General features: G+C 40.6%; 1 protein-coding gene across 1 annotated transcript in view; it reads left to right on the forward strand.

Annotated features, from left to right (window-relative positions):
* Window positions 1-23,566, forward strand: part of LOC115580872 (zinc finger protein 638-like) — a 31,277-nt gene extending 7,711 nt beyond the window's left edge. The window contains exons 2-24 of the mRNA XM_030415632.1: window positions 656-2,387; window positions 4,881-4,942; window positions 5,554-5,583; window positions 5,863-6,053; window positions 10,316-10,494; window positions 10,931-11,146; window positions 11,782-11,880; window positions 12,084-12,121; window positions 12,243-12,289; window positions 12,545-12,576; window positions 14,294-14,413; window positions 14,786-14,917; window positions 15,139-15,180; window positions 16,661-16,798; window positions 16,971-17,135; window positions 17,279-17,716; window positions 17,855-18,376; window positions 18,468-18,629; window positions 18,728-18,968; window positions 19,580-19,858; window positions 22,696-22,839; window positions 22,965-23,086; window positions 23,309-23,566. Of these exons, the coding sequence (XP_030271492.1) occupies window positions 656-2,387; window positions 4,881-4,942; window positions 5,554-5,583; window positions 5,863-6,053; window positions 10,316-10,494; window positions 10,931-11,146; window positions 11,782-11,880; window positions 12,084-12,121; window positions 12,243-12,289; window positions 12,545-12,576; window positions 14,294-14,413; window positions 14,786-14,917; window positions 15,139-15,180; window positions 16,661-16,798; window positions 16,971-17,135; window positions 17,279-17,716; window positions 17,855-18,376; window positions 18,468-18,629; window positions 18,728-18,968; window positions 19,580-19,858; window positions 22,696-22,839; window positions 22,965-23,086; window positions 23,309-23,365 (5,188 nt within the window). The 3' untranslated portion in view covers window positions 23,366-23,566. The remainder of the gene's footprint in view (window positions 1-655; window positions 2,388-4,880; window positions 4,943-5,553; window positions 5,584-5,862; window positions 6,054-10,315; window positions 10,495-10,930; window positions 11,147-11,781; window positions 11,881-12,083; window positions 12,122-12,242; window positions 12,290-12,544; window positions 12,577-14,293; window positions 14,414-14,785; window positions 14,918-15,138; window positions 15,181-16,660; window positions 16,799-16,970; window positions 17,136-17,278; window positions 17,717-17,854; window positions 18,377-18,467; window positions 18,630-18,727; window positions 18,969-19,579; window positions 19,859-22,695; window positions 22,840-22,964; window positions 23,087-23,308) is intronic.

The following is a 23,566-nucleotide window of genomic DNA, read 5'->3' on the forward strand; positions in this document are numbered from 1 at the left end:
CTCGTTGATGCCTGCCATTTCACCTTTTTTATGTTTTATTGGCTTAATGCAAAGAATTACACTATAGCTTACTACTGGTGTGTTTATTTTTAATACACAAGATGTGTGATTTGATATGTCACTGGAATGCGCTTACGCTACCTGCAAGGGAAACACTGCACAATGTGTTTGTAGAATAGTTTAGGCTGAATGGTGATGAGGCTTATACATAATTGTCCACTGTGTTGTAATGTGGATATGCTTTACAAGCTAGCAAGTGTTTCTTTGGAGGCATCACTATCATTTTGGGGTTTTTTTGTCATGCCAGGAGTTTGTGTCTGGGTAGGGTTCTTATAGGTTAACTCTACATTTGCTTCTTATTAGGATTTTTTTGTGTTTTTTATTGAATCACTGTTGTTGCATAATGTTTGTTTTGCTTTCCTGCCCTAAGAAAAAAAACCCAGTGGGCACTCTTGCCTCCAGTCTAGAGTTCTTGTAGCTGACAGCATTTCTTGATACTTCGACAAAATTTAAAGGAAAAAAAGCACCAATAAAATGAAGAATGTGCCAGCCTGTTATAAGAAATCGTGGAGAAAAGGACTTCAACTGAAAGCTACTATTAAAATGAAAAGGCTTGTTCATCTGTAATAGTATATCTCTGCTTTCCACCTCACAGCCTCGCTGTGCACACAGACAGTATTTCGCACCCTGCTCCTATCCTTCAGTTGGAGCCCAGTGCTACAATCTCCTTCACCAACGGCACCAGAGGGACCCATTTCATACTTGGACCTGTGGCTGGTGCTGCAACAGTGACAGCTCTCAGATTGGCTCAGATTGAGACCCAGGCGCAGATTGCTCTCCAGCAGCTAACTACTCTAGCAACTATTGTTGGCAACCAGTATCACAACATCAACGGGTTTGCGGCAGCATTACCTCCTTACCTGGCCCTTCTGAGTCTTCTCAATAGACAGCGGGGGTCAGCTGTTGGGTTTAACCGAGGCACCACCAGCAAAGCTTACAGAAACACACAACTGTGTCTCTCTGCTGCAATGTACCACCACCACTCTCAACAACAGGGGCCACCACATGGCCCCAGGCCTCCTCATCATCAGCCGCCTCCAAACCAACATCAGAATCGTCCTGCACCTGATATGCTTTCGCAGGTGATGGGTTTCCAGTTTCCCCGTCCCACTCAGCTCCCCGATGAACTCGAGTCTGCTCTGGCCATACGTGGTGGTAGGGACATGGACCACCGCCTTGTTGACCACATGAGCCGAGTGAACCAACATCAGAACCAAAGCTCAGATTCTGGGATTGGTCAACATGGAAGCTACAGCTCTAACCCAATGGCGCTCACCTCTGATAATCAGCCCGGCCAACAGCAAGGAGTAGACTGGTCAAGCTACCAACCTCCAACTAAACTGTTTGCCAGTCCTCCACCTAATACTAGCCACCAGCCCCAACGACACCAAGGGCCACAACAACAGCCCCAGAGCAGCCACACTGGAACAGGCATGCAAAGCTGGACTCCCCCTTTAACTGAATTACCATCTTCACAAGCCCGCCACCCTCAAGGTGGTGGTGGGGATGGGCAGGGTTTGTACACACCAGAGAGTGCAGGAAGTATCTTGGCTAGCTTTGGACTTTCAAATGAAGATTTAGAAGTGCTGAGTCACTATCCTGATGATCAGCTAACCCCAGATACGTTACCATTCATACTCCGTGACATCCAAATCAATAAGTCGGGCAACCAGAAAAATGTGGCTTCCACTTCCACATCCTCTTTCTCACGCAGCATTCATGATATGCCACTGCCTTCTTCCCGTTCTTCACCTCTGGCACGTTCACGCTCTCCAGAAGTGCCCAGCCTTCTTACTGTTACACAGACAGCAGGTAAAGTCATTGACTATGGTCATGCCAGTCGGACAAAGGAAGAGAATACTACTAGAGAGACTTTCAAAAGAGAGCCGCTCTCCAGTGAAAGGACAGTTAAAATGTACCCATCTTCTTCATCCTCCTCATCAGCTCCAAAAGCTGATAAAGCTGAAAGGCGGCAGGTTCGCTTGGAACACACTGAATCAAGCAAGCATGGAGACCGGGACTATCGCAGAACAAGTAGCGACCATCGCAAGAGCAATCGGTCACCTGGGAGAGATTTTCCACCATCATCTAAATCTCGTAATCTAGACAGGGACTACAGACGTGATGGCCCTAAACTTCGGCCCTCATCTGAAACCAGGAGTGAGGCTTCCTCGAGACGGTCACTCTCCTCTTCATCTGGCTCAAAACCACACAGCAGCAGCAAGAAGTTACCTACCCCCACCATGATAAGTGATTTCTCAGCTGTGTCTCCAAAGGTGTATCCCCATACCTGCTCCTTGTGCAACATACAGTGTGATCAGGAAAAGGTGAGTGCCCACTTGCCCTCGTACCAGTGTCTAAAAGGAATACCTACACATGTTGAAATTTGGTCGTCATCCTTTCTTCACCAAGCAGTTGTCAAGATGAGAGTGATTTTGATTTCATTTAAGCTGTTCTTTGCACAAATACAAATTCCCATTTAGATAAGTCTGAAAACAATCCAGATAGCTTGATGCCAGCAAAACCCATTGTTTTGAATAATGGCTGCTTTCTGTTCAAGCATGCTCTAAGAAATAGCCTCAAGCTAGATATTTGCACCCTACACTGATAGCTTTTTGTGGCCACAATCTTTGCTGAAGGCTATAGTCAGTGCTTATGTGCCCAGTTAGATGCAGAAATGCCAATTGCTACCAAGACAGCAGTTTCCAAAAAAATTACTTTCATATATTGTTCTTAGTGGGACATTAGTGGAACATTGATTACATTGTTCTATTAAGAACAGGTGTGATGTTTGGTTTATTTGGATGGCAGTTTCTAGGCCTACCTGCACTAGAGGTGGAGGGTTGACACGCAATCATCATACCACAGCTGCACCTGACATCAGTAATTGATACAAATGGTGGAGAGCAGAAAAATCAGGCTATGGAAAAGATGACTGCCTGGTGAAGTAAAGTAAGACTTGAGTTTAAACTTAAAAGTTGCCCAAAAAGGCTGGAAGAGCTTTTTTAAAACATCTCTGGCAGCAGTTGAAGCTAACTTTGACTGTGGAAATCCTACTATAAGAGACATAACTTTGGAACAGCTTTTTCAAATAGTACAGTTTAAATGCTAACATTTGTAAAACGTATTCATGTTCCTAAGGTTTCCAGGAAATGACCAATAAAGAAACTAATTTGTATTACTTGAAAACAGTGTAGATATAATAGATTCACACAGTCCTAGTAGGTGTAAGATTAAAAATTCCAACCACATCACTAATTTTTAAGCAGTCCTGGTCCTCCAGACATTTTATCAAATAAACCAGTTGTTTTCTTACCAACTATTCTATTGGTTTTTAGTTACCCCAGAATATAATATAAACATCTATATCTATATCTATATATCTCTCTATCGCTCTATCGCTCTATCTATCTATCTATATATATATATGTATATGTATATATGTATATGTATATGTATATGTATATGTATATATGTATATGTGTACATATACATATTAGAGAGAGATAGAGATAGATATATAGAACAATCAGGAGTATATTAAAGTGATAGTGAGGGGTGTAAAATTCAAGAATTCAGGGTCATCTGTGGGAAGCTTAATTGGACAGTTGCTGTAAAGATAAACATTGATACATTAACTGTTTGGTTATAAGTATTTTTTATTGATAAAGGTGTCTACCAGATACAATAATGATCAGCTTACTTTTGACAAAGTATCATTTTAAAAAGATGGTATAAACTGATCAGAGGAATTTTCAAATCTAGTGGAAATATTATCCTAGTTCAACAGTAATTGCTGTTGAATAAACTCCTTTTGATCGCTAAGAAAATCCAATGCTCCGGTCTCTGGTGTCGGAGTGGAGTTTCTCTCATGCTTGAATGGTGTTGTGATTGACTATATGTAGGAATAACTTAGTTTTAAAATGGTTTGTATTCCACATTGTTTCATTATAATAACTCACATTTGAGTGCAGTTCTAATATCTCAGGTGTGCCAAGTGTGGAGTTTTTGAAGATCTGGTATATTCTGACAAAAGCATTTTGTCAATGGTCATTTCATTCATCTAACATTTTCTCATTAAAAGATTTACATTTGTCTCTTTTAAAGGTTTCGCTAAATTTACAAAAGTGTCATTAGTAAAATAAGGGTCATATGTCATGATGTAACAAAATATTAGATGGTCATTGTCAAAATGACAATACTATAAGGTTTTTAGGTTTCCCTCTGCATTATTTTATTTTGAACTAACTGTCATATGTCATATTGAACTCCATACAGCATAGGCAACAAATTGGTGGATGAGCAGATACTGGTGTAATAAATAACTGTCCTCTTCAGGCCTAACTGGACAACATTTGCAACAAGAAGACTAAAAGCATTTCTTTTGTCTGTTTGTTTTTTCTGCCAGTGGAGTAGAGTGTTAATGATGAAGACTGATTGTCAAACTGAGTAATTAAAAGTAGAAATACAAAACATTTTTAGCAACACAAATGATTCAATGATCTAATGTTCAAAGTCAAAACCAGTTATAGTATTATATTTCTGCTAGCGGCAGTAACGTAACTTGAATAGAAATATGGGAATCAAAAAGAACTGGGCCTCCACTTTCACTTAAGGGTTTTGAGCAATGTTTAAAAAAACACTAGGGAACAAAGATTGTCTTGAGCATAAGTCTCTATACTTTTTCACTCTAGGTAATTTGGTATCAGATTGATTTTGCTGTTTATCTTCTCATGTTTGAAATATGAATTTAGCTTTGTTTAGGATTGTTTTTATTTGTTTATAACATCTTCCTTTCCCATTTGTCGTTTTTTCTTCAGGACTGGGTTGACCATATTAACACTGTTAACCACACTGCTGCCTGCAGAGACCTGCGCAACAAGTGAGACAATCTTTAATGTACTGCTGAGATCTTGCATCTCCAGTATAGCAGAGTGTATTTTCATAGTCACCGAAATAACTATCTTGTTTGGGTTGTGAGGCTCAAAAACAATTATACACAGTTTTACAGACACGTCTTTCACAATGTTAACTTATGAGAAAGTCTTTTTGAGCCCCAGTGCGCACCATGTTACTGCCACAAATAAAAGAATTTGTGGGACACACTGAAGTAAATTGCTGATGTCAGAGCTGATGCTTGCTGTGTGATGAGGTTGGTGGGGCAGGAGGGTGGATAGTCAGTGTGCGCTGTAAAATCACATTGTTGATTGGAAAACCAAAGTGGAATTCAGATTTTATCTTCTGGGGACTTTGGCTTCATGTTATTTGCTGTATTTACTGACCACAATTTCACAGGCATCGATATATAGCCAATAATATAAATTTCCCATGCACAACTCTGAAGGCGATTCAGCTCTGTTGTTCACATTTCTTTCTTAAATGTTTATTCTGTGTTTTTCACTGTTAATAGGATTTACTTTAGAATTTCAATACAATTTTAAGGGTAAGAAGATGTTGAACGACGTACTAACAGGTGTTTGTGTGTCTCTGAAGGTACCCTGATTGGAAACCGAATCTACCAAGGTCAGTTGCTTCTTATGTTTCTAATAATCTGTTTTTAGTGTTGACCAGCAGCCAGTGAGCGTCAGTTTTCAAATAACTTGACCATGCATATACAGCCAATCTGACACAGATCTAACTGAGCAGTTTTGTTGGTTGAAAATAATTCTATATATGTTTTGGATATATTTCATAAAGTTGGACTCCATAGTCACATCTTCACTAATTAAACTCGGTATTGGTGTGGTTGTGTCATGTAATTCCGCTGGTTATATCTGTCAATGAATTTTGTTTTTGATCCAGCCGCAGTGGGCGATATGGCAGCCGGGCTCTGTGGGATCCCAGGGATGGCTCTCCATCTCATTCAATGTGCGGATCCCATTCTTGTTCTCCTACCCCAAGTCCTCCTCACAGCAAACATAGGCCGGGCCCCCATCCCCACAGGCCACACGGGAGGCCTTATTCACCCAACTATCGCCATCAACACTACACAGGTAGACTACATGCTTTCAAATTAGGGCACCATGTGTACAAAGTGGGGCAATAGGGTTAGGGTTACTTTTAAAATACTGACCCTCCAAGTTAGACAATATTATGTTCCTGCAGTAGAGGGGGCAAGACACAAGGATGACTCTGGGGGCAGATTTAAGATATATTTTGCACACACACATCCAAAAAACAATACGATAGAATAAACAATGATACCTTTAAAGGTCTAATTGTACTTGGTTGTGGCAGATGCTGCCCAGTAACTCAGACATCTGCAGAACACGACTTAGTTCATAACAGTACACAGTTGTTATGTCTATGAATACAGAAAAGTCATGGCATTCTTCTCGTAACACGCTTTGACTACTTCAAAGAGTCTTTGGTTTGTATGCACCTGGCATTTCACAGAATACTGCAATGGATGATGCTTTCTGATTAAATGCATCTGTGTGAGCATGTAGCCCACAGACCATCTTTAGAGGCCTGTGACACATCCCTTCCTTCACCCCCTTGCTCATACCATGGCCATCTTGGAAAAACCTGGCCTTCATTTTGAGCTCAACAACACACCTTTAAAGTTCATGCTGACAAAGATCTTTTCCAGACAGACACATACTCGAATACTACATACAAAATTTGTGTCTGTGGTAGTTCCAGCTGCAACGGACATCTTTTAGACCACATCTATCTATAAATACAAGGAATCTCTGTCTGTCTGTGTGTGTATGTGTGTGTTCCTCAAATATCTCTGTTGATCAGGATCAGACTGACCTGAGAGTTTCAACATGGCTGCTGCGTGGTTCAAGGGTGTGCTATTTCGCATTTGTTTGGACTGCAATGATACCATTAATAAATTATTTCATAAATGCTTTACAAATTCCACGAGCATTGTCCACCGGAGCCACTACAGTCACGTGCGCACTAGAGATGCACCGATCGATCGGCAACCGATCGCAATCGGCCGATAATGCCCCTATCGGTTTTGATCGGAGTTCTCAAAATAGATCAAATCAGGCCGATCAGATGACGTTTCAATATAGAGACAGTGCATTGACTGCATGCAGGGTTGCCCCGCACTTTGGCCTTGATGCAGCGTGAAAAAAAAACTCATCGTACGGCCACAGTGTCCTCTGTGCTCCTGGCCCGGTCAGCGTAGCGAGCTTGCCTTTAATTACAGCCACCTGAGTGCACAGTAGTCACTCACAGTAACTTCAGTGAGTCCGCGGTTCGCGCAGGTGGAGTCTCATCATCACGATGATCTCACGTGAAAGCCTCTCACACAGCAGCAGCGTTTCAAAACAGAAGAACGAAACTTACAGCACAGCGACCGAGCTCAGCGTAACGATGATACGTAACTGACTTGTGTGGTAGGATTTAGTCCGGTAAAGTTGGAAATATATTCACAGATTCGAACTTCCCGGATCAATAACTCATAAGTGAAACCTTGTTAAAACACAACTGACGGCTCTTTCCTACTGTAGTAAGGAAGATAACGAGCTATAACTGTATGTTAATCTAAACGAGCGTCTGGACATTAACTCTGGTCTGTATGGTCAGCCAGCTGTGAGACGAGGGCGCAGGGACCGTCTACAAAGTGCAACACTGAAAAGAGAAACTACAAAAAAATTCAATATCTTCACTATTATTTAGAGTGTAGTGTCACCAAAATCACTCCACACATCAGTGGTCTCCTGCTGGTTATTCTACAGATTTTTTGTTTGGAAAAAATGTGCTTTGCCATAATTTTGGGGAATTTCTATTTGGGAGAAATATTCAATAACACTAATATTCAGTGTGGTGTCACAAAACCCACCTCACCCTAACCCTACTTAACAAAAACTACTTTCTAATGTAACTTTAACTTGATTTTGGTATATAAAAAAAAATGTTTTAATACACAATCCATGTCTTATTATAAATTAGGATGTTATGGTATCAGTCTGAAAGGTAAATCAACACATTTTACTCAGTGGCCTTTGTGCCCTGTCATGTGGCCTTGGTGCCCCTGACAAAAAAAGTGAAGGCCAAATGGACTTGCCCCTAAAATGAGGAAATTCCCATCCTGACTGCATGCATTCCCACTAGTAATCTACAGTTACTCTATGTAAGCTGAGTCCAAGTTGTCTCTAAGAGTCTCTAGAGTGTGAAATATTGCACATTGCCTCAGCCTGCAATAAAACGGTGGTCAATTCATGATACTTTCTCATCTCCTAATTTTTATACTTAATAATACAATGTCAATGTTGTGTAAGAAGAAGCATTAATTAAATATATGAAAGTTACACAAGACAACAATATAGAAGAATTTATGGATTTGACGCTGTGATTGGTGATCGGCAATATCGGGATCGGCAGATACTACTTTTGGTGATCGGTGATCGGCCCCAAAAATCCTGATCGGTGCATCTCTAGTGCGCACCAGAGCCAATCACTGCACACCGTGGCCACGCGCGCACCAGAGCCAATCACTGCATAGCCCACCGCGACCCCCCACCTTAAGAAACAAGCAGATTTATACCTGCAGCGGCGCGAGCTGGACCGGGATTTTGCCGGCGGGTCGGTCCCGTTGTGTTCTGTTCTGTGCATCTAAACTGACTGTTGTGGATTAATGAGATTAAAAGAGTCCAGACCGAGTCTGTTCAGGTCTGAGGAGATCCGGAGACGCGCGGACAACAAAGTGGAATCGGAATCTGTGGATGTTCGTGTCTAGCTAGCCGCTAGCTAGCAGCTTCAAAAATGGTCAAAATGTCAGAAATTCTGTTACCTAAACAAAAATCTGATAATACATAAATTGCATCTTGACAGCATGGAAATGTTGGCGATTTGTTTTTAACTCCAAGTGTTTTGCTTCATAAGAGAAAATCTGATGTTTAAAAATGCCAGTCTTACATTGACTCCAGTTGTTCCCATGAGAGCAGAATTCAAAATGTTCTCAAAAATTCAGTTTTTGAGATAAAATTCTGATATTTGCCAAACTTCATCAACCATGACTCCAAAATATTCTAAATTTTTTTCAGGAAGATTGAAAATGTATTTAGCAAGAATTTGATAGTATATGTTTACAGTACTGTTTACAGTCAAACATTTTGATGCACTGTAGGCTTAATTTTTGATAAATCAAAAATCAGAGAAACAAGTTTTGTGGAGGACGGTCTGAAGATGCTCTCTAGCAAGTTTGGTGACAATTGAGCAAAAATTGTGGGAGGAGATAGGTTTTATAAGTTTTACAGGTTTTGAAAAAAACTGAGTGATTGACTTCATAATTTGTAACGAGTTTAAGTGGACTAAAGTTTCAGCAGTATTGGGGCTACAGTTTGGTGAAAGTTTCAAAACTGTAGCATGTACTGTTGATTTTGTTTTTTTTTTTAATTTTTTTTAATTTAAACGCTTATTGTGGCCCCCCCAGGAGGAATATTGACATGTCCTTGGAATTAAGTCAATCTGGCATGGGGCCGGACATTTCTGTAAAGTTTGGTGAGTTTTCGCCCATGGGGAGTATGACTTCCTTGGAAGAAAGAAAGAAAGAAAGAAAGAATTCCTAGGAATACAATAGTGTCCCGGCAGCTTAGCTGCCCGGACCCTAAATTGTCAAAAACAGCCAATTATACCCTGGAATATCGGATTTCACAACAAACCTAAATATCCCTGACGTCCCACCTTCAAACACAGCCTCATTTGGCCATCCATGAAAAAGCTCCTTAACCTCCCACTTTTTTATAGGAATACACTTTTCTTACAGGCACTGCACTAGTTTTTTTCATAATGACACACACATAGACTCGCAAGGTGAAAACATCACCAGCTGATACTGCGCTGGCTGGGCTCCAGACTAATCCTCTTTTACAATCACCCTGAAAAACTGTTTCATCGCCCTAGTTCCACATGGCAAGTCTGTTTTGGGTTCTGGCCACAATGTGGCCACGGAAGTGATTTCAGCCATTCGAGCCACACTCGTGGATCCAGCTCGTGCACCATGAGCTGCCTAGTCTGTTTTTTATAGTAGTGGACAAAATCCTTGTTAAACTGCACAGACAGGAATTTGGACACAGGAATTTAAGAAGGCAATTTAAAAAAATGTATATACTAGCAGTGTCTGTGAAAATTGTTCACACCACACTCATAGAGGCTTTAAGTGACAAAACATTTTCTTGCTTTGTCTTTTTCAAAAGCAGTGATTCCACTGGTTTTATGTTTTTAATCTAATTTTAATGTAATAAAAAAAAAATATCTAACTTCTTGTTGCTCTTATCCTCATCCTATTACGCAGGGGGTTCCTCTCGCAGTGGTGTGAAACGTCCTCATGATAATTCTGCAAAGTTCCCCTCTGACACCAGCAGACATACATCCTTCTCCAAGGTGGGGTATGGCTCCAAACATGGACCATTACAGTCCTCCACCAAAACCTTTAAGAGCATGATGAGGCCTGGAACCAAGACCACTAAGACGGCAAGTACCAAGGCCACTGGCACAGTGGTTGTTTTCCTCCATTGCTGGGTAAAGCCTGACAGACAAAACCACATTCTTTGACCAAACTCAGCCACAATTGTGCAGCCTATTGTGTACAATTACATGAAGAGTAATGTGTGAGAGTCTGGAACGGTGACCTGACACAAGCAGGGCTATGTGGTAAGCATGCTAACAACAGGAAATGATAGATACTCTGTTTTTTGGGGAGTTTTTTTATTGACTGTGTTCATATAGTTACTCAGCAGCAGTTAAATCAATGATATTGATTTGATGTTGAATGTAGAATATCTTCAGATCCATATCATCAAAATGCTATAGGACACTTTGGACAATTCCTCATATTGTTGAGTTTTCTTTTCAGAACAAAGTAGTAAAATCTTGCATTGCTTTACCTTTCCCTAAAACTTGTTTCTAGAATGCCAAGCCTCCACCAGCAAAGAAGAAGAAGAAGTTGGGGACATTAGGCTCCCACGACTCTTCTGTTGCAGATCGTCTGGTTTATCTGACAGGAATCCCAAAGGATGCCACAGAACAAGAAGTTACTGACTTGGTCGGGTCCTTTGGAAAGATCAACAACGTGATCCTCATGCCATGCTCTGAAGAAGAGAGTGAGAAGGGTGAAGGACAAAAGGTGCTATTGAAGTGCAACATAATGGTTATTAATGCATTTTGCAACAATACACTTTTTAGATTGGGTGTTTTTTTTGTTTTGTTTTGTTTTTACAGGTTTTATGTTTATTGGAGGATTGTTGATTAGGTGATCGAGGGAAAATATAAATTTTGCCTGTTAAGAAACAAAATGAATAAAGAAAGTAAAAAACCCTCTGGTGGGTATGAAAGGATCCAAAACATATAGCCTATAAACAGACAGAAACAGCTGCTTTGTACATTCATTAATTATCTCAAGAAAATTAGCTGATGTTATGCAATGATGACGTCACTGTTGCCATTTGCCCAAGTGATATTACAGGCATGAAGAAAATCATGTTGCAATAATATCCAATCTGACCATTTTTTAATTCATTATTTTCTGCATTGTTGTAAAAACATAAGCTAAATCAACATTTACAATGTAAGTACAGCTTTGAAGAAAGACTAGTAATTGAGCTGGTCTCTCAAAACAGTCACTACTGGGCCCTAAAAACATTAGTGGATATTTTTATCTTTTGAAAATGTTTGTGTAATGCAAAATGCCATCATGGCTTTTGTCCTATATCATCACTTGATGTAGGACCATCTTACCTGAGCCTCCTTCCTCTGTTGCAGGCATCTGTCTGCATGGTGAAGGCTGAAGACGCTCAGGCTCTGGCTACCTCCACAGATCTCTCCATCAGAGACCAGCAAATCACTGCTTTAGTAGCCAAGGTACTGTGTCAAATGATATGCATGAGGTGTTGATGGTTGATCTTGTTAGAACTTTATGCAAAGAATAACAAAACTTCCCACAGGTTTTTGTTTTGTTTTGAGTGTAAAAATCAGTTGAGAAACCGTTTGAAACAGTTTGAAATTTTGGACCCCATTTAAATTGTCTCATCTTTTAGTAAACATATTTGATTTTTTTACTTTAGAAACCTGAAGCAGGCCCATCAAATGATGCCAACAATAGGTCTGTCACCTGATTTCTTTTTTACCATCAATGTGCTGCAAACTCACTGTGTCAATTTCAAACATGCGCTAACTGTATTCAACTATTAACTATTAATTAACTATTAATTCTGCTTTCACAGCAAACCTGCTGCAGATGAGGACAAAGGAGCAGTGGGGGAAGAGTCTGGTAGGGGAGCAAAAACTAACTCTTCTGAGAGACTGCAATACCTACCAATGAAAAAAGTGAATGCTAACAATTCCAAATGTATTATTTGGCAAAAGAAAAATGCTCACTATAGAATTGTATAACTATGTCTTAACTTGGTCAGCTATATTAAAAGCTGACAGGTTTGTGATGTCACGCTGGTGTTGAAAATATACTGACTGTGATTCTGTTTGCACTTTGGCCGCCATCTCCTCCTCTTCCAACTCCCTGCTGCAGGAGGTGAGGCTGACCAGAAGACTTCTGATGAGGTAAATGATGCATACCCAAACCTTGAAAAATATACAGTAGGGTCCAAACGTCTGATACCTCTAGTCAAAATACTTATTTTTTGCTTTTCTTTCAAATAAAAATCATTTATTTCCAATACAAATAATATTGTCAGATTAACAGTTTGAGTGAAAAGTTGAAATTTTTGAAAAGTGTCTGTGAATGTCAGTTCACTTGGCATGCACTTGAACTGACATGGACTCTACAAGTGTAAAACCTCAACATCATGTTATTGTAGCATGGTTCAACAGTTTAACACAAAGCTTTTTGTGATGTCACAGAATGCTCTTTCTCAGTCTTTGGGGTTGAATGGGACTGAGGTCAGAGGACTGAAGAAGAATGTTCATGACATGTCCTTGAAAGCTTTGAATGACACAAAGACTAATAAATTCATGGACATTTTTCAAAGTTTCAATTTTTCACTTGAATTGCTGAGCTGACATCATTTGTAAAGAACAAATGCAAAATAGAAGACTTTTGACGAATGTTCTGACTTTTTGACCCTGCTGTATATTACAATATTGTGACTAGACTGGTGAATGTACTCAGCCAAATCCTGTGGCTTATTAATTCTGCTTTATTGTGTCAGATTTATAATTCAGGGACATATTTCAGAATCAGAATCAGAATTTCCTTTATTTGTCCCACAAATGGTGAAATTTCTGCATCACTACAGCCAAAGGACAGTGATAACAAAAAAATACAACATATAATAAAAAGGTAAGAAAATAGAAATAAGACTTATATACATTTTATATACATATGTTTTACACTGTGAACAGTGGAATTGTAAGCAGTGTGGCAGTGTGCTGTTGTTAATAAATAATAAATATGGGTATAAAAAATTGTCCAGTTAGTGCAAAAAAAAGCAGCAGGAAGTAAGGACCTGTGATACCTCTCCTTCACACACTTGGGGTGTATTAGCCTATCGCTAAAGGAGCTGCCTAGTGCTGAGATTGTACAATGCAGGTGGTGGGACTCCTTCACCAGCAGCGATGACAGCTAATCCATCCTCCTGCTCTCTCCCACCACCTGCGCTGGGTCAAGAGGGCATCCCAAGATGGAGCTGGCCTTCTTTTTAAGTTTATTCAGTCTCTTTCTACCTGCTGCTGAGATGCTGCTGCTCCATCAGGCTACCCCATAGAAAATGGCTGATGCCACTACAGAGTCATAGAAAGTAGTCAGGAGTGCCCCCTCCATTCCAAAGGACCTGAGCTTCCTCAGCAGATACAGTCTGCTCTGACCTTTCTTGTATGTTGCTGCAGTGTGATCAGTCCAGTCCAGTTTATTGTTCATGTGAACTCCCAGGTACTTGTAAGATGTCACCATCTCAATGTCTGTTCCCTGGATGTTCACCTTTGTGCAGGGTTGTTTTGTCTTCCTGGTGTTGAGCTGGACGTGGTTCTGCTGGCACCAGTCCACAAAGTCCTTAATAAGTTCTCTGTAGGCTCTGTTGTCCCCATCCCTGATGAGGGCAACGATAGCAGAGTTGTCAGAGAACTTTTCTAGATGGCTGTGGGGGGATTGGCGGGATAATTCAGCAGTGTACATGGTGAACAGGAAAGGGGCCAGGACTGTTCCCTGTGGGGCCCCTGTACTGCAGATTACTTATTATTATTTATATTATTATTAGAAATTGGACTCAATCACTGATTATAATTAATCAGTAATCAGATATAATGTACTTCCTTCCTACAGAAAGGCATTCTGTTGATCACAGGACTTCCTGAGAGTGGCTGGTCAGAGAGTGACATCATCAAGCTGGTCCACCCTTTTGGAACTCCTTCTGACATCATCCTGGCAACAAAAATCGGAAAGGTTGGTATGAACTCATTTGCCATATCCTAGTGGCACAATTATTTAATGAAGTTGAAGGGGGTAATCAAACAGCATTATAATAAGGTAGAGTAGTGCTGTAGGGGTGAGCTGGTCTACAAATGTGTTTCTCCAGCTATAGTAAAACATGTTTGATTGGTATAGACAAAACATTTGTCACATTATCATAATTTGAATGGTAATTCAATGAATATTATAAAATTTGTGATGGAAAAAAAATCTCAATGCTACTCATAGTTAATCATATCACAATCACAATGTTTATCAAATACATTATCTATTTTAATGTATAGTGCAGCCATAATTTTCAAACATATAGCACAATATTAATAACAAATATTTTTTGTATGTTAGGTACTTGTGTCAGTTCCAGACATGGAGATTGCTCAAGAGATAGTGAAAGTCAACACCTTTATGCCTATGAAGATCAACAACTCTGAGCTGAAGATGATTCATCTCAAACAGTGCATAACTCTCACCACACCGGTAAGCCTGTCATCATTTTCCTCTACCACATATTGATCATCACTTCTCCTCTGTCATTGTCTAATTTCCTTTGTCAAGTATGTCACTTTTGTAAGGTTGATTCTGTCTTGTACTTGAAGTAGGGCAGAATTCAGTCACTATTTGCATGTGTTACACTTTTTTGTTTAACAATGAATCTTAAGCAATAACTGATCATTAATACTAAAACATTTTTTACACAGGTGGCTCTGTACAATCTACTGATTGGATCAGTGGACGCATTAGTGAGTATTTCTACCATTATAAGTGTCTGCTCTGGTTTATTTAAGGGGGACAGGGCACATTAATAAGCATTGCTGTAAATGCACCATGATTTGCTAACAGGCAATTGATCTGTAGACAACTGACAGTCATCGAGTAATTGATCTGTATGTTAATGTGTGTAGTAATCCAAAAGGAGATTTACACTAATCCTGCTCTGTCACCAAAATTAGCGGGTCCACACAGGTTTTGTATACGCAGGTCAACCTGCAAAAAATTGCCTATTGACCCCATTGGCACTTCCTGCAGGCGGAGCAACATCTGTGATTTCTATCTTGTATCTTTGTATCCTGTAAAACGGCTGCTTGGAAAGCATAGAAGTGCTGTACCAATTAAATAATCTCCACTCAAAATGGTGGCCACTAAACTCGGTTTGCACTCCAGGTATTAGGTATGTGTCAGTAAATCGAGCTTTTTAGGCTTCAAGATGCTACTGAGCAGCTTTCATAGGACTCCAACACTGTGTCAAGTAATAACATGTCCTTGGATAGATGCATCCTAAATTCATTAATTTATGTTGATAACGTATCATCATTTCAGGTGGTGGAATTTAACATTTTCACCTGGGTCTTGTGTTTATGTTTACTTGAAGGGTTTCAGTGTGGAACTGCAGCAGTTTGCAGTAACATTATTGTAAAACATCTCCACAAGCTGTTCTCTGAACACACCTGATGCAATTATTCAACTTTTTTTTACTGTGATTCAGTATGCTCAGTGTTTGTTAATTTTCTGCTAGTCAGGAAACAGTTGAAAGGACCCTTCGGCCAGCACTCGAGAATATTCTAGATATAGATAAGCAAGGAAAGTCCTGTGAAGTGAAGCGACCTTCCCAGGGTGTTGCCAGATTGGTTTGATGATTTTTAACCCAATTATTTCTCAAACAAAAAAAGAAAAAAAAAGAAAATTGTAGGTAATAAACAATACAAATGATTTAATACTGTAGTTTATCATATTTTTTAAAAATAATGTGACAACAATTCAAGTGCTCATATGTGCTCTAGAACACAGAGAGATGGCTACATCATACAATATGTTTAGCTTTTTCTGCCCTCTGTCACGATAATGAAGAAAAAAGAGACTGCTCAGATAAGGAAAGTATAGGGTTTATTTGAATTGGTTAACTTCAGCAGGCTTCTCTGCCACCAAAGTGTCCACACAAACGCACAGATTGTGGCTCACGACTAGAGCCAGCGTCTTGTTGTCGGAAAGTCGCTGGTTCAGTTCCTCTGGTCTGCATGTCGAAGTGTCCTTGGGCAAGATACTAAACCCCAAACTGCCCCTGATGTGCTGGTCGGCACCTTGCATGGCAGCCACCACCATCAGTGTATCACTGTATGTATGAATTACTGTTTATCACTTTGGACAAAAGCGCTGCTGATATGTATTTTTAATAATACTGTAATTTTTAATTATTAAATGGTAAACCCCCTTTCTATCCTGCAGGACAGTCCTGTTCCAGTAGGCTGGAGCAGCCTGTTGGTGATCAGAAATGTCCCCAACACACCAGCTGGCTCCTCTGAGGTCCAGAAACTAGTGCGACGTTTTGGTACCGTCATCAAGACCCTAGAGCTCAGCAGTATGGTGAGTAGGTTGTCTGTGTAACTGCAAACATGCTAATCCATTGTGTGCCCTGAGTCCCAGCTATATCCTGGGTTAAAAATCCATTCCATCGAGAAATTTCTGTTTCCACCTCTTTTCTTGTCAAGCATAGAAATCTCACATGCTGATGACTTTTGTGTCTCTCCCTGCTCAGGTAATTTGTGAGATGGCAACTGCAGCCATGGCCCTGTCTGTTTACAAGCGCTTTCAGGCATTCCCATGCATCATCCAGAACAATCCTCTGTTCTTTTCCCGCAAGCCTGACCCCAAAGCCAACACACAGACCAAAGTCATCACTGCATACCTTGATTCAAATGAGGTTGGTAGCTTTGATCATGAATTAAATGGCTGTCAAGAGCTTAGGTACATCCATATGATATATTTTTTCATCTACCAGTGGCATGAGTTATTACAGCTTTAACTGCAGGTGCTTGATGTGAGAATCCTTGTGTCTGGTCATAGGATACACCGGCAAATGGCAAAATCAGCCAAACAGCAGCAGCTGTAGAAGAGATGGCACATAAAGAAGACTCTGAATGTCCATTGGAGGACATGGAAAAAGACAGTGATGGGAAGGATGAGAAAATGAAGAGCGAGAAGATAATTGGTGAAGACGAAGATTTGGGAGAAAATAGGATCAAAGACAAAGAGATCATTAAAGACGAGCTTACTAATGCCGTTGCTGACTCCTTTACTGCACCAGATACCAAAACAAAAGCAGACTTGGAGACAAAGACAAAGGAAAAATCAGCAGTTGAAATTGTCAAGGAGGCAGCAGAGGAAACAAAAAGTGTAGATGAATTCAAAGTCGATGACACTCAGGCTGGTGAAGATACAAAAACACCTAGCTCTGATGCGAAAGCAGATGCTCAAGAGATGGCCTTGCCACAGCTCCCCAAGGTAAAATATCAAAAATGTGTTTTGTGTGTTTCTGTTGGCAAACACAGACTGTTCTCCTGTGTTGAAAGGGACAGGAACCTCCAGCATATTAATGTTTTTGTAAATTATGACATCTCTTTTTGGTCCATGTTTCAACAGGTGACGCAAGAGATGGTGAATGCACTGCTTGTGGAGTGCCGAACAAGGACAGCCAGTCATCCCAACAACATAGCATTTCCTACCAATGGAGATCACGGTGAAACACAAATGGAGACAGACCAGCGCAAAAAGGCAGCAGAGGAGAAGAAAGGGCCAGCCAAAAACTTCACAGAGGAGGAGGATGAGGAGTCAAAGAAGCAGGAGAGGGAGCGAAAAGAGAGGGAGGCAAAAAAAGAGAAGGAGACAAGGGAGAGAGAGAGGAAGGAGAGGGAGAGGAGGGAGAAGGAAAAGGAGGGGACAAGACGGGCGAGGGAGAGGGATGAACGCTTTAGGAGGGAGAGGAGGGGGGAGGAAAGAAGGGAGTGGGAGAAGAGAGATGAGGAAAGAAGGGAGTGGGAGAGGAAGGAAAGAGTGAGAAGGGAGAGGAAGAGGGCATACGGTGAAGGTTTCCCAGGAATGAGGTCATACAAACAGAGCTCCCGGAGGGATGAAGAGTATGACAACTCTGAAGAGACCAAAACAGTGAGAAGATGCCATCATGTCATGGAATTTTCAAGTCTCTCTTAGATATTTTTCTTGTGAGTTAATTCTTTTTATCCTGTCATCTGATCAGTTGGAGGAGGAGGAGGAGTTCCCATTCAACATGAGTGATTTTGTGACAGTAGATGAAGTAGGAGATGTGACCGACCTTCCTCTCTCTCCTTCTACTGATCCCATGGAAGACGGAGAGGGAAGGGAGGACAATCCCACGTCTGTCCCAAAGGATGTTCTAGAGGTTCATGTTAGCTTTTACATATCATATTCAAGAGTTTCTCTACATTGTCATCTGGCTGGCTAAGACATCATGACCCTCTTTATCTTTTCTGCCTCTAGGAGGTTACTACAGAAACAAAAACGTTGGACACCACTGTGACCCTGATTGAGTCTGATCAGCTTATACCAGGGTCTGATCCTGTGACTGTGCCGACAGCTGAGACTGGTGGTTTGGTGTCATCTGATTTGACAGCTGATGTGATCCCAACGACTGAAGCTTCCCATGCACTTGCTTCGCAATCTGATTCTTCCCAAACCCAAACACAGGTGCCAGCATGTGAACCAGAAGCACTTGAGACAGGTACAACTATTTTGATTTGACTGCTTTTTTGAAGTGAAGAAACCCAGTCTTTCTTAATACTGATGCCTTTTATGTCCTACAATAGCAAACCAGAGCGTTAGTGAGAGACTGGCTTTTTATTGCAAGGGACTGATGATGACTTGAGGAGTCTCACAGCCTGAGTAAATAAGCTGCTCTGTAGTCTGGTGATACAGCAGCAAAACAACTGGCTTTTAAATGTTGATGTTGGACCTGCTGCCAGGATGTATCTAGCTGATGGTTTAATGTCATTGACATTACATTACTCTGTATAGTACATAACTTTAGCATTAGCTCACCAAAATCAGTTTTCCCAAGTAACCAAATCTGTGTGGGCTCACATGCAAACTCTGTGTGTCGACACAGGTACATGGGTACTGAAACAACCTCCATATTGTTATATTGCAGATAATAATCTAGCATGACCACAAACCTAATATTGCCAGAACAAAATCTTCATGACAGGAAGCAGCGGTAATCATACCACTTATTTCCAAAAGAGTGGCCAGAATTAACTAAATATTAAAGTTACTTGCAGCTGCTTTAAGTTTAAATGTGTAATTATTTTTTTACTGAAATCTGTCATTGTTTAGAAACCACACAGACAGCGACTTTGGACTCCGTCTCAGAGGTTGAACCCTGTCCGACACCTGCCCCTACAGCTTCAACTGCCCCAGCTTACTCCTGCTCAAACAGCCCTGCGACAGAGGCAGCGACTGCCGAGAGCGAGGAAGATAAGAAAGAGAATAGTGCTCTCAATCTCACCGAGGCTAAGGAGGAGGAGATTGTGGTGGTCGCTGAAAGAACAGTGGAACACGAGAAGATGCAGGATGGAATGGACAAAGAGCCGGGAACTCCTGCTGCGGAGCTGAGTATGATTGATTTGATTCGATTTTCAGCACTACTTGAGTATATGTGATTGCATATCAGGCTTATGACCACAACATCTTCATTTGAAGTCTTTCTGTTGGGGCAATGTGTAAAATCAGCTGAACAGTATGGTTGCTATGGGAAGCTCCCAGCTTTGAGATTATCCTTATTCATTTTAGGGATTCAGAGCTTCTACTGTTAGCCAGCGATTGGCCTCCTTATCTATATTTTAATGTACATGCAGGGTTTTCTATTTTGTTTTGTCCTGGAAGACGTTGCATTGGCTGCAACAAAATTAAGATGCTGATAAAGAGCAAGAATTTGAGCCATGGTGTTAAGTTAGTCTTCAAACCTGCACACATAAAAACCAGGTGCATGCCTGTGATAAGAGCATCATAAAAGCAACCCTTTAGAGAAGGTGTTTGTGCTCTATTCGCCCAAATACAGACTCGCAAGCACAGAACTATGACTTTGGAGGCCAGGATTGGATTGACATCGTCTTTCCTCATTTTGTGTCTTCATGATACCCCCTTTCCACTGGTCAAAAGTCCCATTTGAATCCCCTAAGATCATGCTTTTGTGTGCAATGGGAATGTGTAAACTCTACATTTACAACCAGGTCTCTGCAGTAGACGCCAGTTTTGATCTGATCTAAACATAAGACCTTTATTACTAGGGGTGTAACGATACACAAAAATCACAGTTTGATACGTACCTCAGTTTTGAGGTCACAGTTCGGTTCATTTTTGGTACAGTATGGGAACAAAATGCGAAACATAAGTTTGCTTGTTGTGTATTCAGAACTTTTGTCAACCAACAATTCATTGTAACATACAAAATATGAAAATAAAATTTAAAAAATAGAATACTGTTGTAAAGTGCTGCCTGGTATTAAGTTAATAGATTCTCAAATAAACAAAATAAAATTATAGACTAAGCTTTCCAATTAGTAAAATATTCTCAAACAAAAGTTATATGAAATATTATGAAAATAAATTCCTCACAGCTTGTTAAAGGCTTTTAACAAAACTTTTCCACAAGTAAAGTGCAGCACTAACAGTTCTAGCATGTAGCCCTGTTTACTTTTACTCAGCCTTCAAATTTTTTGCCAGAAAGATTAACTTGTCCACATTGACCCCACCCATGAGTTATTTGTGAGTACAGGCTTTCATTTCGAAGATGTAAGGATGAAAATATGCAATTTTGGACGATTTATTGACAGTCGCATTTTTTTGGACAGGCATCAACACAGTCACCTACACTGTCACTGTGTGCTCTGTAGTGCTCGTCTAACAGTGGTTTGCAGATCGCAGCCCCGGCATCTCCATGTGGAATAGTTTAAGCCAGGTCACAATGAATATACATAAACATGACTTAGATCGATGAGCAGTGCGATTGGAATGTTTTTCCTGGTTAGCGGACATGGCTGAAGAGACGGGATTCTCAAACCACACCACCAGCACATCTGTGGCCCTCACCGGTAAAATGAACACCAGTTAAACTGTTACACCAGAAACGTCTCTTTCTCCATTGCAATATTTAACCAGGAAGCTGAAGTGTTCCCAAGCAGGAGACTTTAGCGACAAGGGAGGGTCTTAAAGCTCTGTTTTCTCGCTAGCGTTAGCCGTGACGTAAACGGGCAGCACATGTAGCTGCAGACGAAAAATAAACACACAACTTCCGTTCCAGGAACTCATCCCGTGCACAGCCCTGTACCGAACCGAACGTCCTGTACCGAAACGGTTCAATACAAATACATGTATTGTTACACCCCTAGAATTTACGATGCAACACTTCAGATAAAGATCACAGGCTGGATGTCTTGCTTGGAAAAGTAGTATTAGACCCATAATTACAGTAACAGCGAAGTAGCATCGAGTAGTAACGAGGTGAATTTATCATCTTTACAACACAGGGGTTTGAGTCCTTTCTCTGACACTCACAGAAAAAACTATTTATTTCATATAACGGAGTGTTGAGGATAAGTTCAGGGTCTCAAAGCCTGAGGAATGAAGCTGCTCTGTAGTCTTTGGGTATGGCGGCAGATACTTCTGTATCTGTTGTCAGAAGGCAGCTGGGTGCACAGACTGTGTCTGGGTGGGAGTTGTCTTTTAGTATCTTTGGGCTCTGTGATGCTCTGTAGATGGTACCAGTGATGTTTGGCTACCCATACAACAGTTTACTGCTGTTCATTACAAATCCAGCAGGGGTTGATAAAACATGTCCTTAGGAAGGCTCTCCTCCTCCAGCTGACCCAGCCCCCTTCATGCAAACGCGTGAAGTGCTTACCGCTGTGTATTAAAAAGCCTGCTTATATTAAAACAGTGTGATGATGGTAAAGAACAATTAACTTCTGCAGTCTTGGACATGGATGTCCAGGGAGACGAGCATTGAAAGTCGTGTGCTTTATATCACTGTAGAGAGTCCCTTAACTTGTTATGTTTTTGCCCCTTTCTCTGATAAACTAAAGTCTTAAGCCATTTCGGCTGTTGACGATCATTATTCGTGGGGATACTGGTGGATGTGGCTTGGTGTGGATACATTTTCAATACATTTTCAAACACATCAATAAACACTTCATTGTAGGTGGTAACGTGTTTCTAGACAAAGTAACTGTAAAGATATTAGTGAAATCCTATTAGAAATGTTATTTTACTCCTTTATATTACTGTAACATAAGTTTTGTACCCCCTTGCCACATCACTGAATGGGATACAGGTGTTTTGTGATGAAGACACCTGGATCCCATTTGAAAAAGCATGTTTACTGAATTATCTGGATAAGCTTGTTGAGTAAAACCATTACCAAACCAGCTCTTTCACATTTGTCTCTGTTTCAGATTTAAAAGAGTTTCTGTCTCTCACAGAAAAGCACGCTAGGTCTGAAACAAACACTGAAGAGAGTGAGAAGGAGAAATTAAAGACAGAAACTCAGACAAGCACAGGAGACTCCCTCCCTCCCTTTGACCCTAGCAAAGCAGTCGGTGAGCCACTTGTCTGTATTTATTCATCTTATCTGCATTGTGTTTTTTTATTCTTGCATTCATCATTTCTGAAGATTTGAGTTGTCAACAGCTGCTAGAGTTCTCTTGCATGTCCGTGTCCACAGGTATGGAGTTCTTGCTCCCAAAGACAGGTTTCTTCTGTAAGGTGTGTAACAGGTTCTTCAGTGGAGCCAAAGAGGCAGAAATCAACCACTGCAAAACCCTCAAACACTATGATAACCTACAGGTAAGCCACACACACACACACACACACACACACACACACACACACACACACACACACACTAGTTTGTGTGGATATACCATAAAGATGTAATTCATTGTAGTTTCTGTATATCCTTGATGTTTCACTTTCTATACTTAGGTCATCATCTCCAAATATTTGTTTGCTCCCAATGATGCCATAATGTCCCAGTCTAATATAGTTTCTTTGTTCATTTTCGTGCAGAAATTCTTGCAGACCACTAAGAAGGTGAATGTGACTACCAAACCTGTCTCCAGCTAAATTTGGCTATGGAACTCACGACTGAAAGTCCACCCCTTTCCTTTTGTATTGTATCGTCATATGTCACTAAGGGTCCACATTCTCACAGTAGTGTAGATTAGTCTCATGTCCTGTCTTAGTTTCAATGTGTATTGATTTTACATGTACAATTTGAAAAGAAACAAGTGGAAACTGCACACTGAATAAAATGTTTTAACTAAA

Source organism: Sparus aurata, chromosome 1 (genome assembly GCF_900880675.1).
Source record: "Sparus aurata chromosome 1, fSpaAur1.1, whole genome shotgun sequence".
Taxonomy (NCBI): Eukaryota; Metazoa; Chordata; class Actinopteri; order Spariformes; family Sparidae; genus Sparus; species Sparus aurata.